Genomic DNA, 19,496 nt, shown 5'->3' with positions numbered 1-19,496 from the left:
TTCCATGGACTGCGCTGTTTGTGTATCACGTGCTTCATGACGTTGTACACACACTTGCGCTTCCTTTCAGCTGTCATGGCCGAACAACGGCAAGCAGAAAACTCCAACATCGGAGAGCACTGACCTTTAATTTATTTTGCAGGTAAGTTCATTTCATACAATTGTTTTCCAATACGGATGTGAATACTGCGGACAGTTTTCATGAACAGTCACAGCAACCATTATAACTAGTGCTAAGCTAATCACAATCAGTCATTGAACACACACACACAAAGACAGACAGAGAGAGAGAGAGAACATGCTGCATGCAGGCTTTCAATTACAAATAATGAAGTTATTACAAATCAAATGGATTTAAAGTCGTGTATGTGGGTCATTTATATAAGAGAGAGAGAGAGAGAGAGAGAGACAAAATAAAACCATCAGTATATAACATGTAGAACGGCACCGTATCTAATTTACAGCTGTTTATCCACTGCCAGATGTGGGGAAGAGGATTTCTCATTCCCCAGGTGATAAACACACTTCGCCTCACGTGGAGTCACAGGCATTTCTTCACCATGCAGCTGAAAACCAAGGAGTTCCAGTCATTATTTACTGATGGACTAAATGCTCTAGCAGGTAAAACTTCCCATAGAACATCTGCTTAACTGCTTAATAATACAATCAGTAATAACTTTACATAAAATCCGATATAATAATGCTATCTGCTTTAATTAATCACTACCATTTTTTTTTTTAATTTATGTCTACTTGCATGCATCATTCATTCATTTATCTCCGGAAACAGCTTTACCTCCTTGTCTCATGGTGTTTTAATATTCCAAGCATCCAATTGTCCAGAGTATTTTAAATGTAATCTTTTTTTACATACAAATTTCATCAAATGATAATGCATGTTGTGTTTGTCCAGAGATTTTTCAGAAGCACCGGTTTGAGTTGAGGATTGCAGGGGGAGCTGTGCGGGACCTCCTGTCGGGACAACAACCTCAAGATGTGGATTTTGCTACTACCGCTACACCTGAGGAGATGAAGCGAATGTTTCAAGCTGTAGGGATCCGAATGATCAACAACAAAGGAGAGAAGCATGGTACCATCACCGCCAGGGTGAGAGAGCATGTCCCACATGTCGTGCACTGTTCAGATGTCTTTTGATTCACTTTTCAGTTTTTCTTTTGCCAAGTTCAATCAAGATGCATGAGGAAATATCTGTTTTTGTGTTCAAATATTTGGTGTCTATTAGCTAAATTTTGTTATTTAATTTTTTTTTGTAAAAATAAGTAAACATTCAGTGGTCCCCAACCCCCTGGCCGCAGACAGGCGGCCAGGGGGTTCAATTGGTAAAGGGCCACACAGAAAGAATACATAACTTACATTATTTCCATTTTATTTATTATCTGATTCTGAAAGATGTTTTATTTTGGAAAATTACCGGATTCTCTCTGCCACATCTGTCTATGACTCACTTTTATTGCATATCAAGATGCCTGCATAAGTCACATGTCTTACACATTACCACTAAATTCAAACCCCCAAGCTAGCAAAATAAACAAATAACAACAAAGTGGATTCACGTTTATTATTATATTTAGAAAATACCAGGTTTAATGCCGGTCGTATTATTTTATTTTGTTGTATTAATCCGCCACACCTTAGAGACCGGTCCTTTAAAAAACATTAAACCGGTCTTTGGCACAAAAAAGGGTGGGGACCCATGCTTTAATTGACTCATTTACACTTGTTGCTGAGGAATTTGAATGTTCAGTATAAGAATTTTAGAGAATTCGAGCCAGTATTTTTCACATTAAGAAATTAAAAAATCAGAATTATCTGTCCATGTCAGAAACCCAAAGTAAAACCCCAAATTTATTCAAAATTATGTATCAGCGTAGTTATTTTTTTAATATTAAGCGACATATCATTATGTATTGGATGTTAATCTGCTGGTTCAACCCACATACAGCTTCATAACGAGAATTTTGAAGTGACCACTCTGCGTGTGGACGTACAGACAGATGGGAGACATGCTGAAGTAGAGTTCACAACAGACTGGCAGAAAGATGCTGAGCGCCGAGACCTCACAATTAACTCCATGTTTCTTGGTATTTATTATTTTGTGCCATATTGAATTGCAGATTTTTCTCAATCGCACCTTATCATCTTACTTGTACATCAATCTTTTTTTAGGGCTGGATGGGACCTTGTATGATTATTTCCAAGGTTATGAGGATCTCCAGAACAAAAAAGTTCGCTTTGTTGGGAATAGTGCACTCAGGATTCAGGAGGACTACTTGCGAATTCTGCGATATTTCAGGTGCGTTAGCAATTCATTTGGGGCAAACTGCACTTTCTTAATTTAAGTGTATTTCAATGATTTTAAATAGGGTATAATCAGTGTGCTTGTAAGCTGCTTTAGTATCAGATGCGATCAGTAATTGCTGTGTGTTTGCATGTGAAGCAGCACAATATGGTTAGAATACTGATGCAAAAGTGAAAAGCTTATATGGTTAAGCAGGTTAACAGAATCCAAATAATCATCAACAGCAAGTGATTAAGGATGCATATAGAGGAAATGTCTCTGACTTGTGACAAAGCTTATGAGTCTGTGGTGCCCTTTACTAACTTTTTTCTGGTATTTTCATGGGCCAGTAGAGGCCTTTGAATTAATAACAATGTTTTTGCTATTTTCTAATTCAATAAATTGTATTTGTATAACACTTTTAACAATGGACATTGTCCCAAAACAGCTTTACAGAATGAAATAGATTGCAAATATAAATTTTAGCCTCATAAATTAGTCCCTCTCATTTTATTCCTAATGAGCAAACCAGAGGCAACCTTGTCAAGGAAAAACTTCCAAGCCAAATGCATTGAAGTTGAAGTTGCATTGGACTATAGCATGTTACCTAATAGTTTATTTCACATACCATGTACATACTTATTACACTGTATATTTGGTGCAGGTTTTATGGGCGTGTGGCGTCCGAGCCAGGACAGCATGACTCGGACACTCTGGAGGCGATCCGGGACAATGCAAGTGGCCTGGCAGGAATCTCAGGGGAGAGAATCTGGGTAGAGCTAAAGAAGATGCTGGTGGGAAATCATGCGTCTCACCTGCTCGAGCTTATATATGAGCTAGATCTGACTCAGTACATAGGTCAGATATGCACACACAGTGGACCTTCATTAGAAATTTTATATACATGAATGAATTTGGTTTCTATAAAATGGTGGTCTAAATATGGTCTAAATATAAGCCTAAATAAATGTTTTGCCTCTTATATAAAGGTTTTCCATTTAAAGAAGTTTTGATTGTTAATATGTATTAATCCTAATTTTCCTGACTTGTGTTTGTTTCTTTTTCAGGTCTCCCAGCAGATGTCTGTATTGAGGAGATGAAGCAGGTGTACCAGAGAACTCAGGGCTGCTCTCCTAAACCAATGACCGTGCTCTCAGCTCTGCTGCGTAGTCCAGAAGAGGTGGAAAGGCTGGATCTCAGGTTGAAGCTCTCTAGAGAGGAGAAGACTCTTGGTATATTTCTGGTGAAGCACAGGCGAGACCTTGTTAAGGGACAAGATGAGAAGGAAGGCCTGAAGCCATTTACTGATTTTATCATTGATGTAAGTATATTGGTTGATGTGGTGTTTTTGACAGAATACAGAAACTGCCACAGGGTCATGGACCATAGTACATTACTACAAACCTAACTGATGATAAAAATGTCACTTTTCAAGATTTTTTAAATTTTTACATTTTATTCATTTATTTATTTTTGGTTTCAAGATTTGGCTAAAATAAAATATAAAACACTTTAGGGTCACAAATTAGGGTCATACTGTACAATCAGCAAACAATTTGGACATATTTTGTATTCAGTTGTGGAGCAATCTTTTACAGAACACCCTGAAGTGTGGCCAGTAAAACGGATTGCTCTGGTCCTGACTATTGTATGTAAAAACATTTCAACTTGGAAAGAAAGATGACTGGGTTAAGATAGAAATTATATTAATTTAAAAGCTAGTGGGTTGAATTGAAAAGGAACTATAGAAATAAAAGGCCACAGAAATCTAGTAGGATATCACAATATATTTAATATATAAAATGCAGGAATAATTGAATTTGAATAATCAATATACAAATATGAAGTTTTTTAAAGTATAATATTAAGGACAGTCATGTTGACAATATAAGATAATACGGATAGTATTCAGTTAAGCATTGCTTATTTGAGTAAAAACTTAAAATAAATAACAAGGGATAAATAATATAATAAATCCATAAAATTTCTTACATTTATTATATTTGTAGTCCCGAGAACCAGATACCCAGAGCAAGGTGCTGGAGCTCTTGAAATATCAGGGTGAGAAGAAGCTCCTGGCTGAACTGAGTCGCTGGGCCATTCCTCGTTTTCCTGTCAGCGGCCATGACCTGCGTCGCCTGGGAATCACCTCAGGCAAAGAGATCGGTACGACCCTGCAGGAGCTACGTGATGTCTGGAAGAAGAGTCGATATCGACTGACCAAAGAGGAACTCTTGAGTACCATCAGCACGTCCTAATATAAAACAAAGCAAACCACTGTGAGGTGGTCGTCTCAGCGGAGTGCTCTAAAACCTAAATCTTAGAGGTTAGCAGCGGCACTGTGTTCTTACCTCCATATGAATTACAGCTAACAAGGAGGTGAGAAATATAGGGGAAAACTGGCAGTACAGCGGGTAAAGGATGTGTTGGTTTGGTAATCTCCTACTTATCATAGCTACATGAGAGCTAGGACTATTTGGTGATGATTTACCAATACACACAGTTTCAACAGGTACACTTCAAGGATTCATTTAACTCTGTTCTCTCTGTTCTCTGTTACTTAAGCCATGGTAAATTTTTCTTTAACTACTTAATACTTTACTTATTAAGTAGTTTGCCATTTGTCCATTGTTAAGAATTCATGTAAATTCAAAGACATAATTTACCATAGAAAATATATTTTTAAGCTCATTTTTGTTTTCAAAATGTGCCCTTAATACAGTACAGTTAGGTTGCATCGGTTAAAAAGGCAATGTTTAGCTAGCACTGAAAGAGAAAATGTTTGCTTTATGCACCTATGGTCATGAGTTCAATATTGAGGGCAAAAAAAGGTTGCAGGTCGTTATGTAACATATTGTAAAACTGAAGTAAATAAAAATACAAACTAAAAAGGTCTGTCTGTCATTGTTAATAGATTAAACTTAACCTTAAACTTTAACCTTTTCAAATTATATATATATAATCTTCTTTTGACTGCTCCCATTAGTGGTCGCCACAGCAGATCATTTGTCTCCATACCACTCTGTCCTCTACATCTGTCTCTTTTACACCAAATAATGTCTTCCCTCACCACATCCATAAACCATTGGCCTTCCTCTTTATCTATTACCGATATACCCCATGTCCCTCCTCTGCACATGTCCAAACCATCTCAGTCGGGCATCTCTCACTTTGTCTCCAAAACGTCCTACATGCGCTGTCCCTCTAATAAACTCATTTCTAATTCTGTCCATCCTCGTCACTCCCAACGAAAACCTCAACATCTTCAGCTCTGCTACCTTCTGCTCCACAGGTCTCACCACAGTCCTATAAACTTTCCCTTCCACTCTTGCAGATACCCTTCTAACACAAATCACTCCTGTCACTCTTCTCCACCCACTCCACGCTGCCTGCACTCTTTTCTTCTCTTCTCTAACACACTCTCCATTACTTTGCACTCTTGACCCCAGTTACCTGAACTCCTCCACCTTCTCCACCTCTTCTCTCTGCAACTGCACCACTCCACTGCCCTCCCTTTCATTCACACACGTACTCTGTCTTACCTCTATTGACTTTCATTCCCCTTCTATCCATCACACACCTTCACCTCTCCAGGCTCTTCTCAACCTGCTCCCTACTCTCACCACAAATAACAATAACATCCAGAAACATTATAGTCCATGGAGACTCCTGTCTGTCCTCGTCCATTAATCTGTCCATCACCACTGCGAACAGGAAGGGGCTCAGAGCCGATCCTTGATGCAGTCCAACCTCCACCTTCACTGCCGCCACACTCCTCATGCACGTCCTGCACCACCCTCACATACTTCTCTGACACACCTGACTTCCTCCTATAATACCACATCTCCTCTCTCAGTACCCTGTTGTACACTTTCTATAAATCCACAAACACACAATGCAACTCCTTCTGACCTACTCTATACTTCTCCATCAACATTCGCAAAGCAAATATTGCGTCTGTGTTGCTCTTCCTCGGCATGAAACCATACTGCTGCTCACAGATGGTCATCTCTTGTCTCAGCCTGGCTACCACTACTCCAATATCTTCATGGTGTGACTGATCAACTTAATTCCCCTGTAGTTACTGCAGGTCTGCGCATATCCCTTATTTAAAAAAATTGGTACCAGCACACTCCTCGATTCCTCAGGCATTCTCTCACCCTCTAAATCTTGTTGAACAATCTTGTTAAAAACTCCACTGCCATCTCTCCTAAACATCATGCTTCTACTGGTATGTCATCTGGTCCAACCGACTTTCCACTCTTCATCCTCTTAATCACTGCTCTCACTTCCTCTTACTAATACTATCCACCTCCTGCTTTACCATCTCCACACCATCCAACTTTCTCTTTCTCTCATTTTCCTCATTCATCAGCTGCTCAAAAAACTTCCTGTATCTTCTCAACACCCAATACCCACCAGTCAACACACTTCCATCTCCATCGTTAATTGCTCTAACTTGCAGCACATCCTTCCCAGCTAAGTCCCTCTGCCTGGCCAATCGGTAGAAATCCGTTTTCTACTTCCTAAGTTTCCAACTTCTCATGCAGCTCCTCATATGCTTTTTCCTTGACTTTCGCCACATCCCTCTTTTCTCATCTGCCGATCCTAATTTTGTCTGTCTACCTTATCACTTCTGCAGTAGTTTCCCAATCATCCAGCACATCCTACAGTCCACCATCTGATGCTGTCTAGCTACACTGTCCACTCCCAACACCTTACAGTCTCCAATCTCTTTTAGATTGCATCTCCTGCATATAATATAATCCACCTGTGTGCACCTTCCTCCACTCTTATACGTAACCCTAAGATTATGCTTCTTTTTAAAATAAGTATTCACCACTGCCTTTCCATCCTTTTAGCAAAATCTACCACCATCTGCCCTTCCACATTCCTCTCCTTAAGGCCATATCTACCCATCACCACCTTATCACCTCTGTTCCCTTTACCAACATAGCCATTGAAATCTGCCCCAATCACCAATCTTTCATTCCTAGGTACACCTTCTACCACTCCATCTAACTCACTCCAGAAGTTTTCCTTCTCCTCCAGCTCACAGCCCACTTGTGGAGCTTAGGCACTGATGACATTTTTCATCACTTCCAGCTTTATATTTATATCTATAGTAATTTTTTATTATTACATTGTTTTTAATGAAATGCACAGTATGACCGTTGGAGTAGGAATTTGAATGTATGTGATTAATGGCATGGTAGTGACGAATGTAAAAATGGGGGCAGATGTAAAATAGAGTGTACAATAGACTTCAGTTAAATCTATTTATTGGATATTCTGTGTGTTCGGTAATTTTAGGACCCACTGACATCACACATTATTCCCATCACCTTCTGGATGCTTTAATCTCTTGCAATGATTTTAGGTTCCAAGGAACTAAGGGGATTAAGACCTTCTTCATCTTTTTTTCAGCTGATTGCCATGTGCTTAAATGGCTACAATTCAGAAGACTGGCTTGGCCAAAACAAACACTACCATTTAATTCCATTGACAACTCTAAGTGGATTTTTTTCTTGTAAATAGACAATTACTAAAGCACATGTAGCCAGTTTACATCCACACTAAAAATAACATTTGGTTGCTGGTGCCATTTACTCCAGAAGTGTATATATATTTTTTGTCTTGTATGGCTGCATATAATTTGCTGAAGAACATGTCAGTTTACTAAATAACCAACAAACTAAATGATAATCTCTTTTTGATTATGAATGGCAGACACCTTACTGTTTAGGCAGAAATAAGGTTGAGTGGATCGTTTTTTTCTGTCCTCTACCACACTTTCCTCAGCTGATCTGTTTTTAGGCTGATAAATAAATCGTTATTTGTTTCTCATTTTATTTGCTGTGGCTGAAATTGGATCTGGTTTGTGCAAGATCCAGATGTTTAGAAAATCTAATTGCTTTCCTAGCAAGCATGATACTTGATTCTCTTAAAAAAAAAAAAAAAAAAAAAAAAAAATCGAGACAGGACACTTGATTTTATGCGTAAAGGCAGAGCAGCATTAGCAGCACAGATATAGAGCGACAGGTGAATCAATATAGAGAAGAGGGTTATTGCGTGTGCATTACGCAGAAGGTGTACTAAATCACGTTGAGGTGATGAAGCCTCTCTCCGTAACCCTGACACTTAAGTGGAAGGGGCGTGGTGGAGTGTGGTTCTGAAGGACAGCTCCATTGTATTTACACACCATCAGAGACAACATATAAATAGCTTCTCTGACTTGCTCACATCTCCTGCCTGCGTCTTTACTTCAAAGTGGTGTAGTCAACGTTTGGTGGACCTCTTTTAAAGTCTGTTTTTTTTTCCTTTCTTAAAATGGTTCAGAAATTGTTATGAGTCAACAGCACGCAAACTCACAGCAAGTGTTTATAGTGGAAAATGTCAATTGTAAGCTCAAACCTCAGCAATGTGAGCCTGAAGCAGCAAGTCCTGGTCGACCAGCCACGAGATGAGAGATTAGCTCGGCTTGAGATCGGTATGCTCAGTGTGATCTTCCTGAGCGCCACTGCTCTGAATCTCGGGCTCTTGCTTGTGCTCTTGAGGAGACGCGGCTCAATGTCCCGCATGCGCGTATTCGTTTTGCACCTGTGCTTGGCCGATCTCACCGTAGCTTTCTTTCAAGTGTGTCCACAGCTCCTGTGGGACATTACGGACCGCTTTGTAGGTCCAGACCTGGTGTGCCGACTGGTGAAGTACCTCCAGGTGGTCGGCATGTTCGCCTCTACTTACATGATTGTGGTGATGACTGTAGATCGCTACCAAGCCGTGTGTAAGCCCATGGCCACGCTGCAGAGGAGGAGAGCGCACTGGAACTTCCCGGTGTGCATCGCTTGGGTAGTGTCGCTCGTGGGCGCCCTGCCGCAGATTTTCATTTTCTCCCGCGTTCAGGTGGCACCGGAAGTCTACGACTGCTGGGCACAGTTCGTTCAGCCGTGGGGACTCAAAGCCTACGTGACCTGGACAACTTTGGTCATATTCGCGCTGCCTGTGCTGACCGTGATCGCGTGCCAGGTGTGCATTTGCCGTGCCGTGCAGATCAGCCTGCACATGCAGACGCACCGAGAGAGCTGCACCAACGCCAGCAGTGTGCTCGGGCTTTCCAAGGCTCGCATCAAGACCGCCAAGATGACCGTCGTGATAGTCCTCGTTTACGTGGTTTGCTGGGCGCCTTTTTTCACCGTGCAGCTGTGGTCAGTGTGGGACGACAACGCTCCGACTGAATGTGAGTGTAAAGAAAACTGATAAATCACATTGGAAGAAACTTAGGGATAACTATTACAAATCCTGCTTTTGCTCTATAACCCTATATTTTAACTGTCATATCTGCAATCACAATAGATAATAGAAAGGGTTCTATATAAGCATCATCAGGATCTAACATATTTTGCAGCCAATAAATTCCACGGTTTACCATTAAAAAATATATAATATTAGAAAACAATTCTGCCTATTCATTAGAACCATGAAGCATTTCTTTTTTTGAATCTACCGACAAAACATAATTATCATTAGATCATATTAATTTTCAAAGGATTGGACTAAAACAATTCATTTTAAGGGGTCATGAGTAAAAGGTTATTTTTTGGTTATTGGACTTTTGACATAAAAATTGACTTTAGTGGAAATAAAAATGCTTCAACTTTTTATCTGTTATTGGTTCTCCCAGGGAAGTAACTAAAGAACCTGAGTGTAGCTTGTATTATTAAAAGTGGTCCAAGTGGGAAAAAAAATGTTTCATCCTTATTGCTATCTTGAGATGAAATCAAATAGTCATTATTCTGGTTTACTTGTATAACCATTCTGACCACATATTGTTTCCTTTGCAGCTGCAACTTTCACCATCCTTATGCTCCTTGCAAGTCTGAACAGCTGTGCCAACCCCTGCATCTACCTTATTTTTTGTGGCCCAGTACCCAAGCAACTGTTGGCATTCATCTGTAAGAGCCACAGTGAAAGTAAAGGGTCTGTACCAGAAGACGCCACTGTAGTCAGTTCTGTGTACCTAAGCTTAAAGAGTTTCTCTTAGATAAATGCCCTGTTTGCACACCTATCTTGGTGGCTAGTATTTTTCCACTAAATTACTTCAAGGTACACCTACAACTTTCACTCTTACAGTCCCATTCCACTCACATCTTACACAATCCAGGATGGACTATGTACTACTTAAATAATATACAATTAGCATAAGATTCTGCCTGTTTATTTGAGCCATGGAACGTTGATTTTTCTGAATCTACTGACAGAACATAATTGTCCTGGAATCAAATGGTTAACTTAAACGCAAATAACTATTTGTATATTCAATGAATTTGAAAGAAACTCCATTTTAAAAGTCTCTGTATGCTTCCAAGAGTGCATTACAGTTGCTGATACAACCATCACCTCGCCCACCTCCCTATTACTCAATATAATACTGGATAATAGTTACACAATATGACATAAGCTATGTATATATCCCCTTGAACATTTATGAGCATAGTCATTATGTTTATAGACGTTTATGGGCATAATTGATCTTTTCTTGTGATAATTAATGTACATTTATTATGGCATTTAGCTTCGTTTGCTTCAGAAGATTTAACCTAGACTACTGTGTATTTGAGAATTGTACAGAATTGAAAATAGCAGCATAAAAATGTCAATCATTTAAAATACAATACATTCATATAGAAACATTGATGTTGGATTTTCTAAAAGTGTTACTATGGCAAATGTTCATGCTTCTATTGTATATTTTGCTTGTATATTTCTTTTCAAGTGCTAATTAAGTGTTTCTGTGTATCACTATACAGCGTTTAATAAACATAAATTAATAATAAAAAATTGTGCAGGAGTTCTTACACACATTCCAAGAATCTTTGTGTTCCCAAATGCCCTCGCACACTTCAAAATCTATACAAAAAATTTCCACTAAGTGAAAAAAGGATTTAGATGCATTTACTAACAAAATAAGAATATGTGTATGCTAATTTGTTAGAATTTTTAATTAGCCAATCAAGTGGCAGCATAATCAAACACCAGAATGAGCGAAGTCTAATTGATTTGAACTGTGGCATAGTAAGCAAAGCCAAATGGGCTGGATTGAATATTTAAAAAATATATAATGCCCTGTGATTTTTTTTACACACAACTGTGTCTTGAGGTTAAACAGAATGATGGAAGAAATCTAGTTAGGGGTGGTAATGCTAATTGTTGCTGAGAGAAGTCAGAGGAAAATGGGCAGACTGGTTTTAGGTGACAGCAATGCTACAGCAACTCAGTAACCACTCTTTTCTTTCTTTTTTGCTAATCATGAACAAAATGTATGTATTTATTTATTTTATATAAAAAAAACTTGCTAATACATTTCCAATAAACTTTAGAAAACTGTAAAAAAGAATGCTCTTTAGTGTTAGTTATTTTAATGATAATGGGAAGGTTGTAGCTCAGTGGTTAAGGCATTGGACTCTGGATCGAAAGGTCATAGGTTAAAATCCCAGCACCATTAAGCTGCTACTGCCGGGCCCTTGAGCAAGGCCCTTAATCCTCAACTACTCAGTTGTAAAACGCTCTGGATAAGGGCATCTGCTAAATGACATCAATGTAAATGACTCACTTGGAATGATGGCCAAGTTGAAGTCAACTCAACATTTAGATGCCTTGGGTACCGTGGTGGGATTTGATGAAAGCTGAGAAACAATGTGGTACAGAAGAGTGAGCAGCTTCTTCAAATTCTCTTTCTCTCTTTTTCAAAATAATGAGAGGCTGAAAAACCCCTAGGCACTGATAAATAAAAACAACATTTAACAAGTTGTACCTTATTTTTCCAATGACTGTATATTATTAGTCATACATGTTTTATACACAGACTATATTTTTTATTGTACAGGATTGAAATTAATGAAGTGGTATTAAATGACGAATTAAGTAACACTTTTTTGGCACACACAATAAATAAATTCAAGTTACTTCTAAGTTAGTAGTCTCTTTGTATATGTCATGTACAATGACTGATAATTTAAAGGAATGTGTCTTACACATTCTATATTACACATCTATATAACATGGTCTTACTATGCTTTACTTATATTATCACACGTCTAGAGACATCTTTAACAAATGTAATGTATTGCAAAAAAAAAAAAAGGTTCCACTTTTGTAAATGTAATTAGTTACATTTACAATGCCAGTTCTAGAAAAGTTGGGAAAAAATATGCAAATAACAACAGGATGCAATGCTTTGCAAATCGCTAAAACCCATATTTTATTCAGAATAGAACATAGATATTATATATGCCATTTAAACTGAAGAAATGTAACAAAAAAGAAAAAATATATATTGAATTTCATGGGCACAACACATCTAAAAAAGATGCAACAGTGCTATGTTTACCACTGTGTAGCATCCCCTCTATACAGCAGTCTGTATTCATTTGGGAACTGAGACCAGTTGCTGGAGTTTTGTGAGGGAAATGCTGTTCAATTTGTGTCTGATACAGGATTCTAGCTGCTCAACGGTCCTGGGGCTTCTTTGTTGTGTTTTTCCTCTTATGAAGCGGCAAATGTTTTTAATTGCTTAAAGGTCTGGACTGCAGACAACCAGACCTGAACTCTTGTATGTTGAAGCCATGGTGTTTTAGTAAATGTAGTATGCAATTTATATTGTCTTGTTGAAATAGTCTTCCTAAAGGAAAGGAATGTATGGGAGAAGTAATTGCTTTAACACTTAGTATTGATGGCGCTTTTCCCAGTTGTGAAATCTGCACATTCATTCAGTAATGAAGAATGATTCATTAGGAACATTATTCTAAAATTGTTCCACAGTTTGTAGATTGTAGATTTTTAGATTTGCAGATTGATTAATTAATGCCCACGTTCTTCTGAGGGACTCTGCTCTGATTTTAGTAACACTTACTTTTCCAGGCTCCCCCATCCCAAATTTTTAATTTTAAATGTATTTCTTTCTTTCTTTCTTTCTTTCTTTCTTTCTTTCTTTCTTTCTTTCTTTCTTTCTTTCTTTCTTTCTTTCTTTCTTTCTTTCTTTCTTTCTTTCTTTCTTCCTTTTTTTTCTTTCTTTCTTTCTTTCTTTCTTTCTTTCTTTCTTTCTTTCTTTCTTTCTTTCTTTCTTTCTTTCTGTCTTTCTTTCTTTCTTTCTTTCTTATTTATTAAATGGTACACTATCTTGTTTGAACATTTGATGTGTTTTCTATGTTCTATTGTAAATATATACGTTTAAAATATGGGTTTGAGGGATTTGCAAATCACTGCATTCTTTTATTATTTACATTTTCCCCAATTTTTTTAGAATTGCAGTTTTAAGACTGAGAGGGATTGAAAGAAATACAGAGAGCATGGAAGTAAGAAGCTAAGCAATAATTGCTTATACTGCTTATTTATTTCTTAGATCTTAATTATTAGTTAGCATTTCTTTACATACATGTGATCAAATGTACATATTTTGCACTTTGGGTCTGTAACTTTGATGTACACTTAGGTGAAATCTGACATTTTTAGCAATATTTCTGAATTTATGCTATCTTTTTTTTTTTTTTAATCCTATTTTTTGGTCCCTAGTGAGATCAACCTCTTATTAACCTTTTCCTGCCTGAGTGGAACATTATATTTTTATTGCTACATATAACTGTGCTGTTTAATAGAATATGTAACCTAGCAAGCATAATGTGTATCTGCAAGATATAACTTGATATTTTTTTTTATTCAGGAGAATCAATTATTCAAAATGACACAAAAAAGATGATGTTAAAAGTGAAGTAAATTGAACATTAATTAATGTGCACCACTCTGCTATAGATCAGTCAACACACAATTATATTAATTTTTCATAACAGATCTATAAATGTCTTGTGCCAAAATGCATTAATTCAACTGAAGCATTCGAAAAAAAAAAAAATGCACCTTTCATCTCAGCTAAAAATTGACTACTTGGCTTTTATGTTTTATCCCACACCAGGCTGAATGATCAGAAAAGCTTTAATGTGTGGACAGCTTTCACACTGGCTCTCAGTGACTCTGTTGATTACAAAATCAATTGCCAATGGGTTTAATCACTATTCCAAGAAAACAGACCTGCTGGGGCTTATTTATCTGTGCAGAGTGTGAAAGTGGTGTGCAAAAAAAAGCGAGCGGAAGTAGGCTAGAAAATCGAACTAGTCATTATTCCTATCCACGAGTGTTCATTTGAGACTTTGGGCACATGTTTTTCATCGGATGGATGAACACACTTTCAAGCACCTCATAAAGATTTTGGTTTAGCTGTTAAAAATGCAAGTCGTGTCATTTGATGGCCATGTGAAAATTACATATAGAGCTCAGACAATTGTGTTAATAGAATGCATGCTGTTTTGCCTCTAACATTGCCAATTAGTAACGTTACAGTGGCTGAGGGAGGAAATGAAAAAGAAATTTAATTTTTTTAATTTTTAATTCACTTACTAATGATATTAATATACTGGAAAAACGATTAAAACCTCTAAATTTACCTTTTAACAAGCCTCTGTAAAACCTTCACACTTTGAAAAAGGGCAGTTTATGGTGGTGGGCAAACATATATAAGCTTAATGCAAGCTCATGCATGTGCATGTGTTCAACCATTTAGTATTATTAGCAGGAGCCAGAGAGTGCTTTGATTCACATCACGCTGTACCACCATGTGAGAGTTTTTCATTAGCATGCATTAACAGCATTCTCTATTTGCAAGAGGAGTGTGAACCCACACCATTTGTTTGGCTTCAACATGATTTTACAGATTAAAATATGTTGTATAGTTCAAGTTGCTCTCCAAACAAAAGAAATCTATTTTCGGATATGGCCATTTACATTTACATTTTGACCAGCCTCTACCAAAGCCATGGTATTTCACTAAAGCGCATTTATGTGCTACAAAACCATCTTTTATCAATTGTGTTTTTTAGTAAAAAAAAAAAAAAAGATCCAGCTCCAGAAAAAAATATGGCTGATGGAAAAGCTGTCATACTTTTCTGTCACTAAATTAAAAACTGAAATAAATGGAAAACAACATTATTTAAAATTACTATATATATATATATATATATATATATATATATATATATATATATATATATATATATATATTATATATATATATATATATATATATATATATATATATATATATATATATATATATATATATATATATATATATATATATATACACAGGAACAACATATCTACAGGAACCTCTATGAAAAAGCTTCCAAAGCTCCACTCACTCTAATAATCATAAAAAAAAAAAACATATTGTTATTTAACAAAGAAAACTAAGAAGACATCAAATTAGCATGCTTAGAAGGACTCGAGTGTCAGCGCTATGTAAGGTATAAGTGCATAAGAGGGTAATCGTTTTGGCAGACGACAAGCAGAAAGTTTTTTGTCTTATTAATTTCAAGAGAGAGAAAATGTGTAAATAGCAACAGTGATAGAAAAAACCTAATCATTGATATTTCCCATATATATTGATATAACCACAAATGGTTCTGAATCATTGTAAAAGTGTTGTAGAATAGTAGGCCTATCTATCTATCTATCTATCTATCTATCTATCTATCTATCTATCTATCTATCTATCTATCTATCTATCTATCTATCTATCTATCTATCTATCTATCTATCTACAGTGAGGAAAATAAGTATTTGAACACCCTGCTATTTTGCAAGTTCTCCCACTTAGAAATCATGAAGGGGTCTGAAATTGTCATCGTAGGTGCATGTCCACTGTGGGAGACATAATCTAAAAAAAAAATCCAGAAATCACAATATATGATTTTTAAACTATTTATTTGTATGATACAGCTGCAAATAAGTATTTGAACACCTGTCTATCAGCTAGAATTCTGACCCTCAAGACCTGTTAGTCTGCCTTTAAAATGTCCACCTCCACTACATTTATTATCCTAAATTAGATGCACCTGTTTGAGGTCGTTACCTGCATAAAGACACCTGTCCACCCCATACAATCAGTAAGAATCCAACTACTAACATGGCCAAGACCAAAGAGCTGTCCAAAGACACTAGAGACAAAATTGTACACCTCCACAAGGCTGGAAAGGGCTACGGGGAAATTGCCAAGCAGCTTGGTGAAAAAAGGTCCACTGTTGGAGCAATCATTAGAAAATGGAAGAAGCTAAACATGACTGTCAATCTCCCTCGGACTGGGGCTCCATGCAAGATCTCACCTTGTGGGGTCTCAATGATCCTAAGGAAGGTGAGAAATCATCCCAGAACTACACGGGAGGAGCTGGTCAATGACCTGAAAAGAGATGGGACCACCGTTTCCAAGGTTACTGTTGGTAATACACTAAGACGTCATGGTTTGAAATCATGCATGGCACGGAAGGTTCACCTGCTTAAACCAGCACATGTCCAGGCACGTCTTAAGTTTGCCAATGACCTATGGATGATCCAGAGGAGTCATGGGAGAAAGTCATGTGGTCAGATGAGACCAAAATAGAACTTTTGGGTCATGATTCCACTAAACGTGTTTGGAGGAAGAAGATTGATGAGTACCATCCCAAGAACACCATCCCTACTGTGAAGCATGGGGGTGGTAGCATCATGCTTTGGGGGTGTTTTTCTGCACATGGGACAGGGCGACTGCACTGTATTAAGGAGAGGATGACAGGGGCCATGTATTGCGAGATTTTGGGGAACAACCTCCTTCCCTCAGTTAGAGCATTGAAGATGGGTCGAGGCTGGGTCTTCCAACATGACAATGACCCGAAGCACACAGCCAGGATAACCAAGGAGTGGCTCTGTAAGAAGCATATTAAGGTTCTGGCGTGGCCTAGTCAGTCTCCAGACCTAAACCCAATAGAGATTCTTTGGAGGGAGCTTAAACTCCGTGTTTCTCAGCGACAGGCCAGAAACCTGACTGATCTGGAGAAGATCTTTGTGGAGGAGTGGGCCAAAATCCCTCCTGCAGTGTGTGCAAACCTGGTGAAAAACTACAGGAAACGTTTGACCTCTGTAATTGCAAACAAAGGCTACTGTACCAAATATTAACATTGACTTTCTCAGGTGTTCAAATACTTATTTGCAGCTGTACAATACAAATAAATAGTTTAAAAATCATATATTGTGATTTCCGTTTTTTTGTTTTTTTTAAGATTATTTCTCGCACAGTGGACATGCACCTACGATGACAATTTCAGACCCTTTCATGAGTGGGAGAACTTGCAAAATAGCAGGGTGTTCAAATACTTATTTTCCTCACTCTTTCTTTCTTTCTTTCTTTCTTTCTTTCTTTCTTTCTTTCTTTCTTTCTTTCTTTCTTTCTTTCTTTCTCTTTCTTTCTTTCTTTCTTTCTTTCTTTCTTTCTTTCTTTCTTTCTTTCTTTCTTTCTTTCTTTCTTTCTTTCTTTCTTTCTTATGTTTTATGAGCCTAATAACAATCCAGAGATCTTTATCCTTTATAAGGAAGACAGTGGTGACAAAATCTCCATTTATTTCTTGCACTCTGACAAAGTACATTGATTTTGATTTACATGTGAAGGAAAAACAGTTGCCATCATTTTGTCTGTCTGTCTGTTCTTCCTCTCTCCCTGTTTGGAGTGGCAGAGGACATTGCAGCATCATTGAAAAGATTAAAAGTTTAAATGAGAATAAGTCTACATAAAAATAAAGCTACATATTTAAATTACAGTTTTTCTCAGTCGCTTTGGCGCGTTTCTCAGATTAAAAAAGAAATTCTCAAAACTCAAAAGAAGAGGCCAGAAACATAGACACATTTCAGATGAAATTAGGGCCTATTGTGGACCATGTTGTCAATCATGGCCAATGGTCAATGGCTGAGGCATTGTCAGGTATAGCTAATATTGGTAGATCAACTCGAATCAAATTAAATCAAATAAAATGTTATTTGTCATATACACATACATACAGAGTACGACATGCAGTGAAATGCTTTTTACGATTGTCCAGCATTTAAGCATGAAAAGGAATAGAATTCGTCTTCTTCTTCTTTCGGCTGCTCCCATTAGAGGTCGCCACAGCGGATCATCCGTCTCCATACCACGCTGTCCTCTACATCTGCCTCTTTCACACCAACTACCTGTATGTCTTCCCTCACCACATCCATGAACCTCTTCCTTGGCCTTCCTCTTTTGCTCCTACCTGGTGGCTCCATCCTCAGCATTCTTCTACCATTATAATTCATGTCCCTCCTCTGCACATGTTCAAACCATCTCAATCTCGCCTCCCTCACCTTGTCACCAAAACAACCTACATGTGCTGTCCCTCTAATAAACTCATTTCTAATCTTGTCCATCCTCGTCACTCCCAACGAAAACCTCAACATCTTCAGTTCTGCTACCTCCAGCTCCATCTCCTGTCTTTTACTCAATGCCACTGTCTCTAATCCATACAACATCGCAGGTCTCACCACAGTCCTATAAACTTTCCCTTTCATTCTTGCAGATACCCTACTATGACAAATCACTCCTGTCACTCTTCTCCACCCACTCCACCCTGCCTGCACTCTTTTCTTTACTTCTCTAACACACTCTCCATTACTTTGCACTGTTGACCCCAGGTACCTGAACTCCTTCACCTTCTCCAGCTCTTCTCTCTGCAACCGCACCACTTCACTGCCCTCCCTCTCATTCACACACATGTACTCTGTCTTACTCCTACTGACTTTCATTCCCTTTCTCTCCAGCGCATATCTCCACCTCACCTTCTCAACCTGCTCCCTACTCTCACCACAAATCACAATATCATCCACAAACATCATAGTCCAGGGAGACTCCTGTCTGACCTCGTCCGTCAACCTTTCCATCACCACTGCAAACAGGAAAGGGCTCTGTCGTACCTACTGCACACTTCACTGCCATCACACTGTCCTCATACATGTCTGCACCACCCTCACATACTTCTCTGACACACCTGACTTCCTCATACAATACCACAACTCCTCTCTTGGCACTCTGTCGTACGCTTTCTCTAAATCCACAAATAAACAATGCAATTCCTTCTGTCTTTCTCTATACTTCTCCATCAACATCCTCAAAGCAAACAAGGCATCTGTGGTGCTCTTCCTCGGCATAAAACCATACTGTTGCTCACAGATGGTCACCTCTTCTCTCAGCCTGGCTTCCACTACTCTTTCCCATAACTTCATGGTGTGACTGATCAACTTAATTCCCCTGTAGTTACTGCAGGTCTGC

The 19,496-nt window shown here is 38.0% G+C and overlaps 2 protein-coding genes across 3 annotated transcripts; both read left to right on the top strand.

Annotated features, from left to right (window-relative positions):
* The first annotated feature begins 15 nt into the window (after window positions 1-15).
* Window positions 16-5,190, top strand: trnt1 (tRNA nucleotidyl transferase, CCA-adding, 1). Of its 2 annotated transcripts, none has more exons than XM_083533714.1 (8): window positions 16-142; window positions 483-621; window positions 914-1,107; window positions 1,964-2,102; window positions 2,188-2,314; window positions 2,964-3,157; window positions 3,367-3,620; window positions 4,309-5,190. In XM_083533714.1, exons 2-8 carry the CDS (start codon window positions 483-485, stop codon window positions 4,555-4,557), a joined length of 1,296 nt encoding a protein of 431 aa, XP_083389840.1. In that variant the 5' UTR covers window positions 16-142; the 3' UTR covers window positions 4,558-5,190. The 2 variants fall into 2 exon arrangements, with proteins under 2 accessions (XP_083389840.1, XP_083389841.1); XM_083533715.1 differs by having other exon boundaries at window positions 17-142; window positions 465-621.
* Window positions 5,191-7,977: 2,787 nt separating this feature from the next.
* avpr2b.1 (arginine vasopressin receptor 2b, tandem duplicate, 1) lies at window positions 7,978-11,100 on the top strand. The gene is made up of 2 exons (XM_083534151.1): window positions 7,978-9,536; window positions 10,141-11,100. Exons 1-2 carry the CDS (start codon window positions 8,693-8,695, stop codon window positions 10,338-10,340), a joined length of 1,044 nt encoding a protein of 347 aa, XP_083390277.1. The 5' UTR covers window positions 7,978-8,692; the 3' UTR covers window positions 10,341-11,100.
* The last annotated feature ends 8,396 nt before the right edge of the window (window positions 11,101-19,496 follow it).

The sequence above is a fragment of the Silurus aristotelis genome (assembly GCF_946808225.1).
Source record: "Silurus aristotelis genome assembly, chromosome: 2".
Classification (NCBI taxonomy): Eukaryota; Metazoa; Chordata; class Actinopteri; order Siluriformes; family Siluridae; genus Silurus; species Silurus aristotelis.
This window is presented reverse-complemented; position numbering and strand designations above follow the sequence as displayed.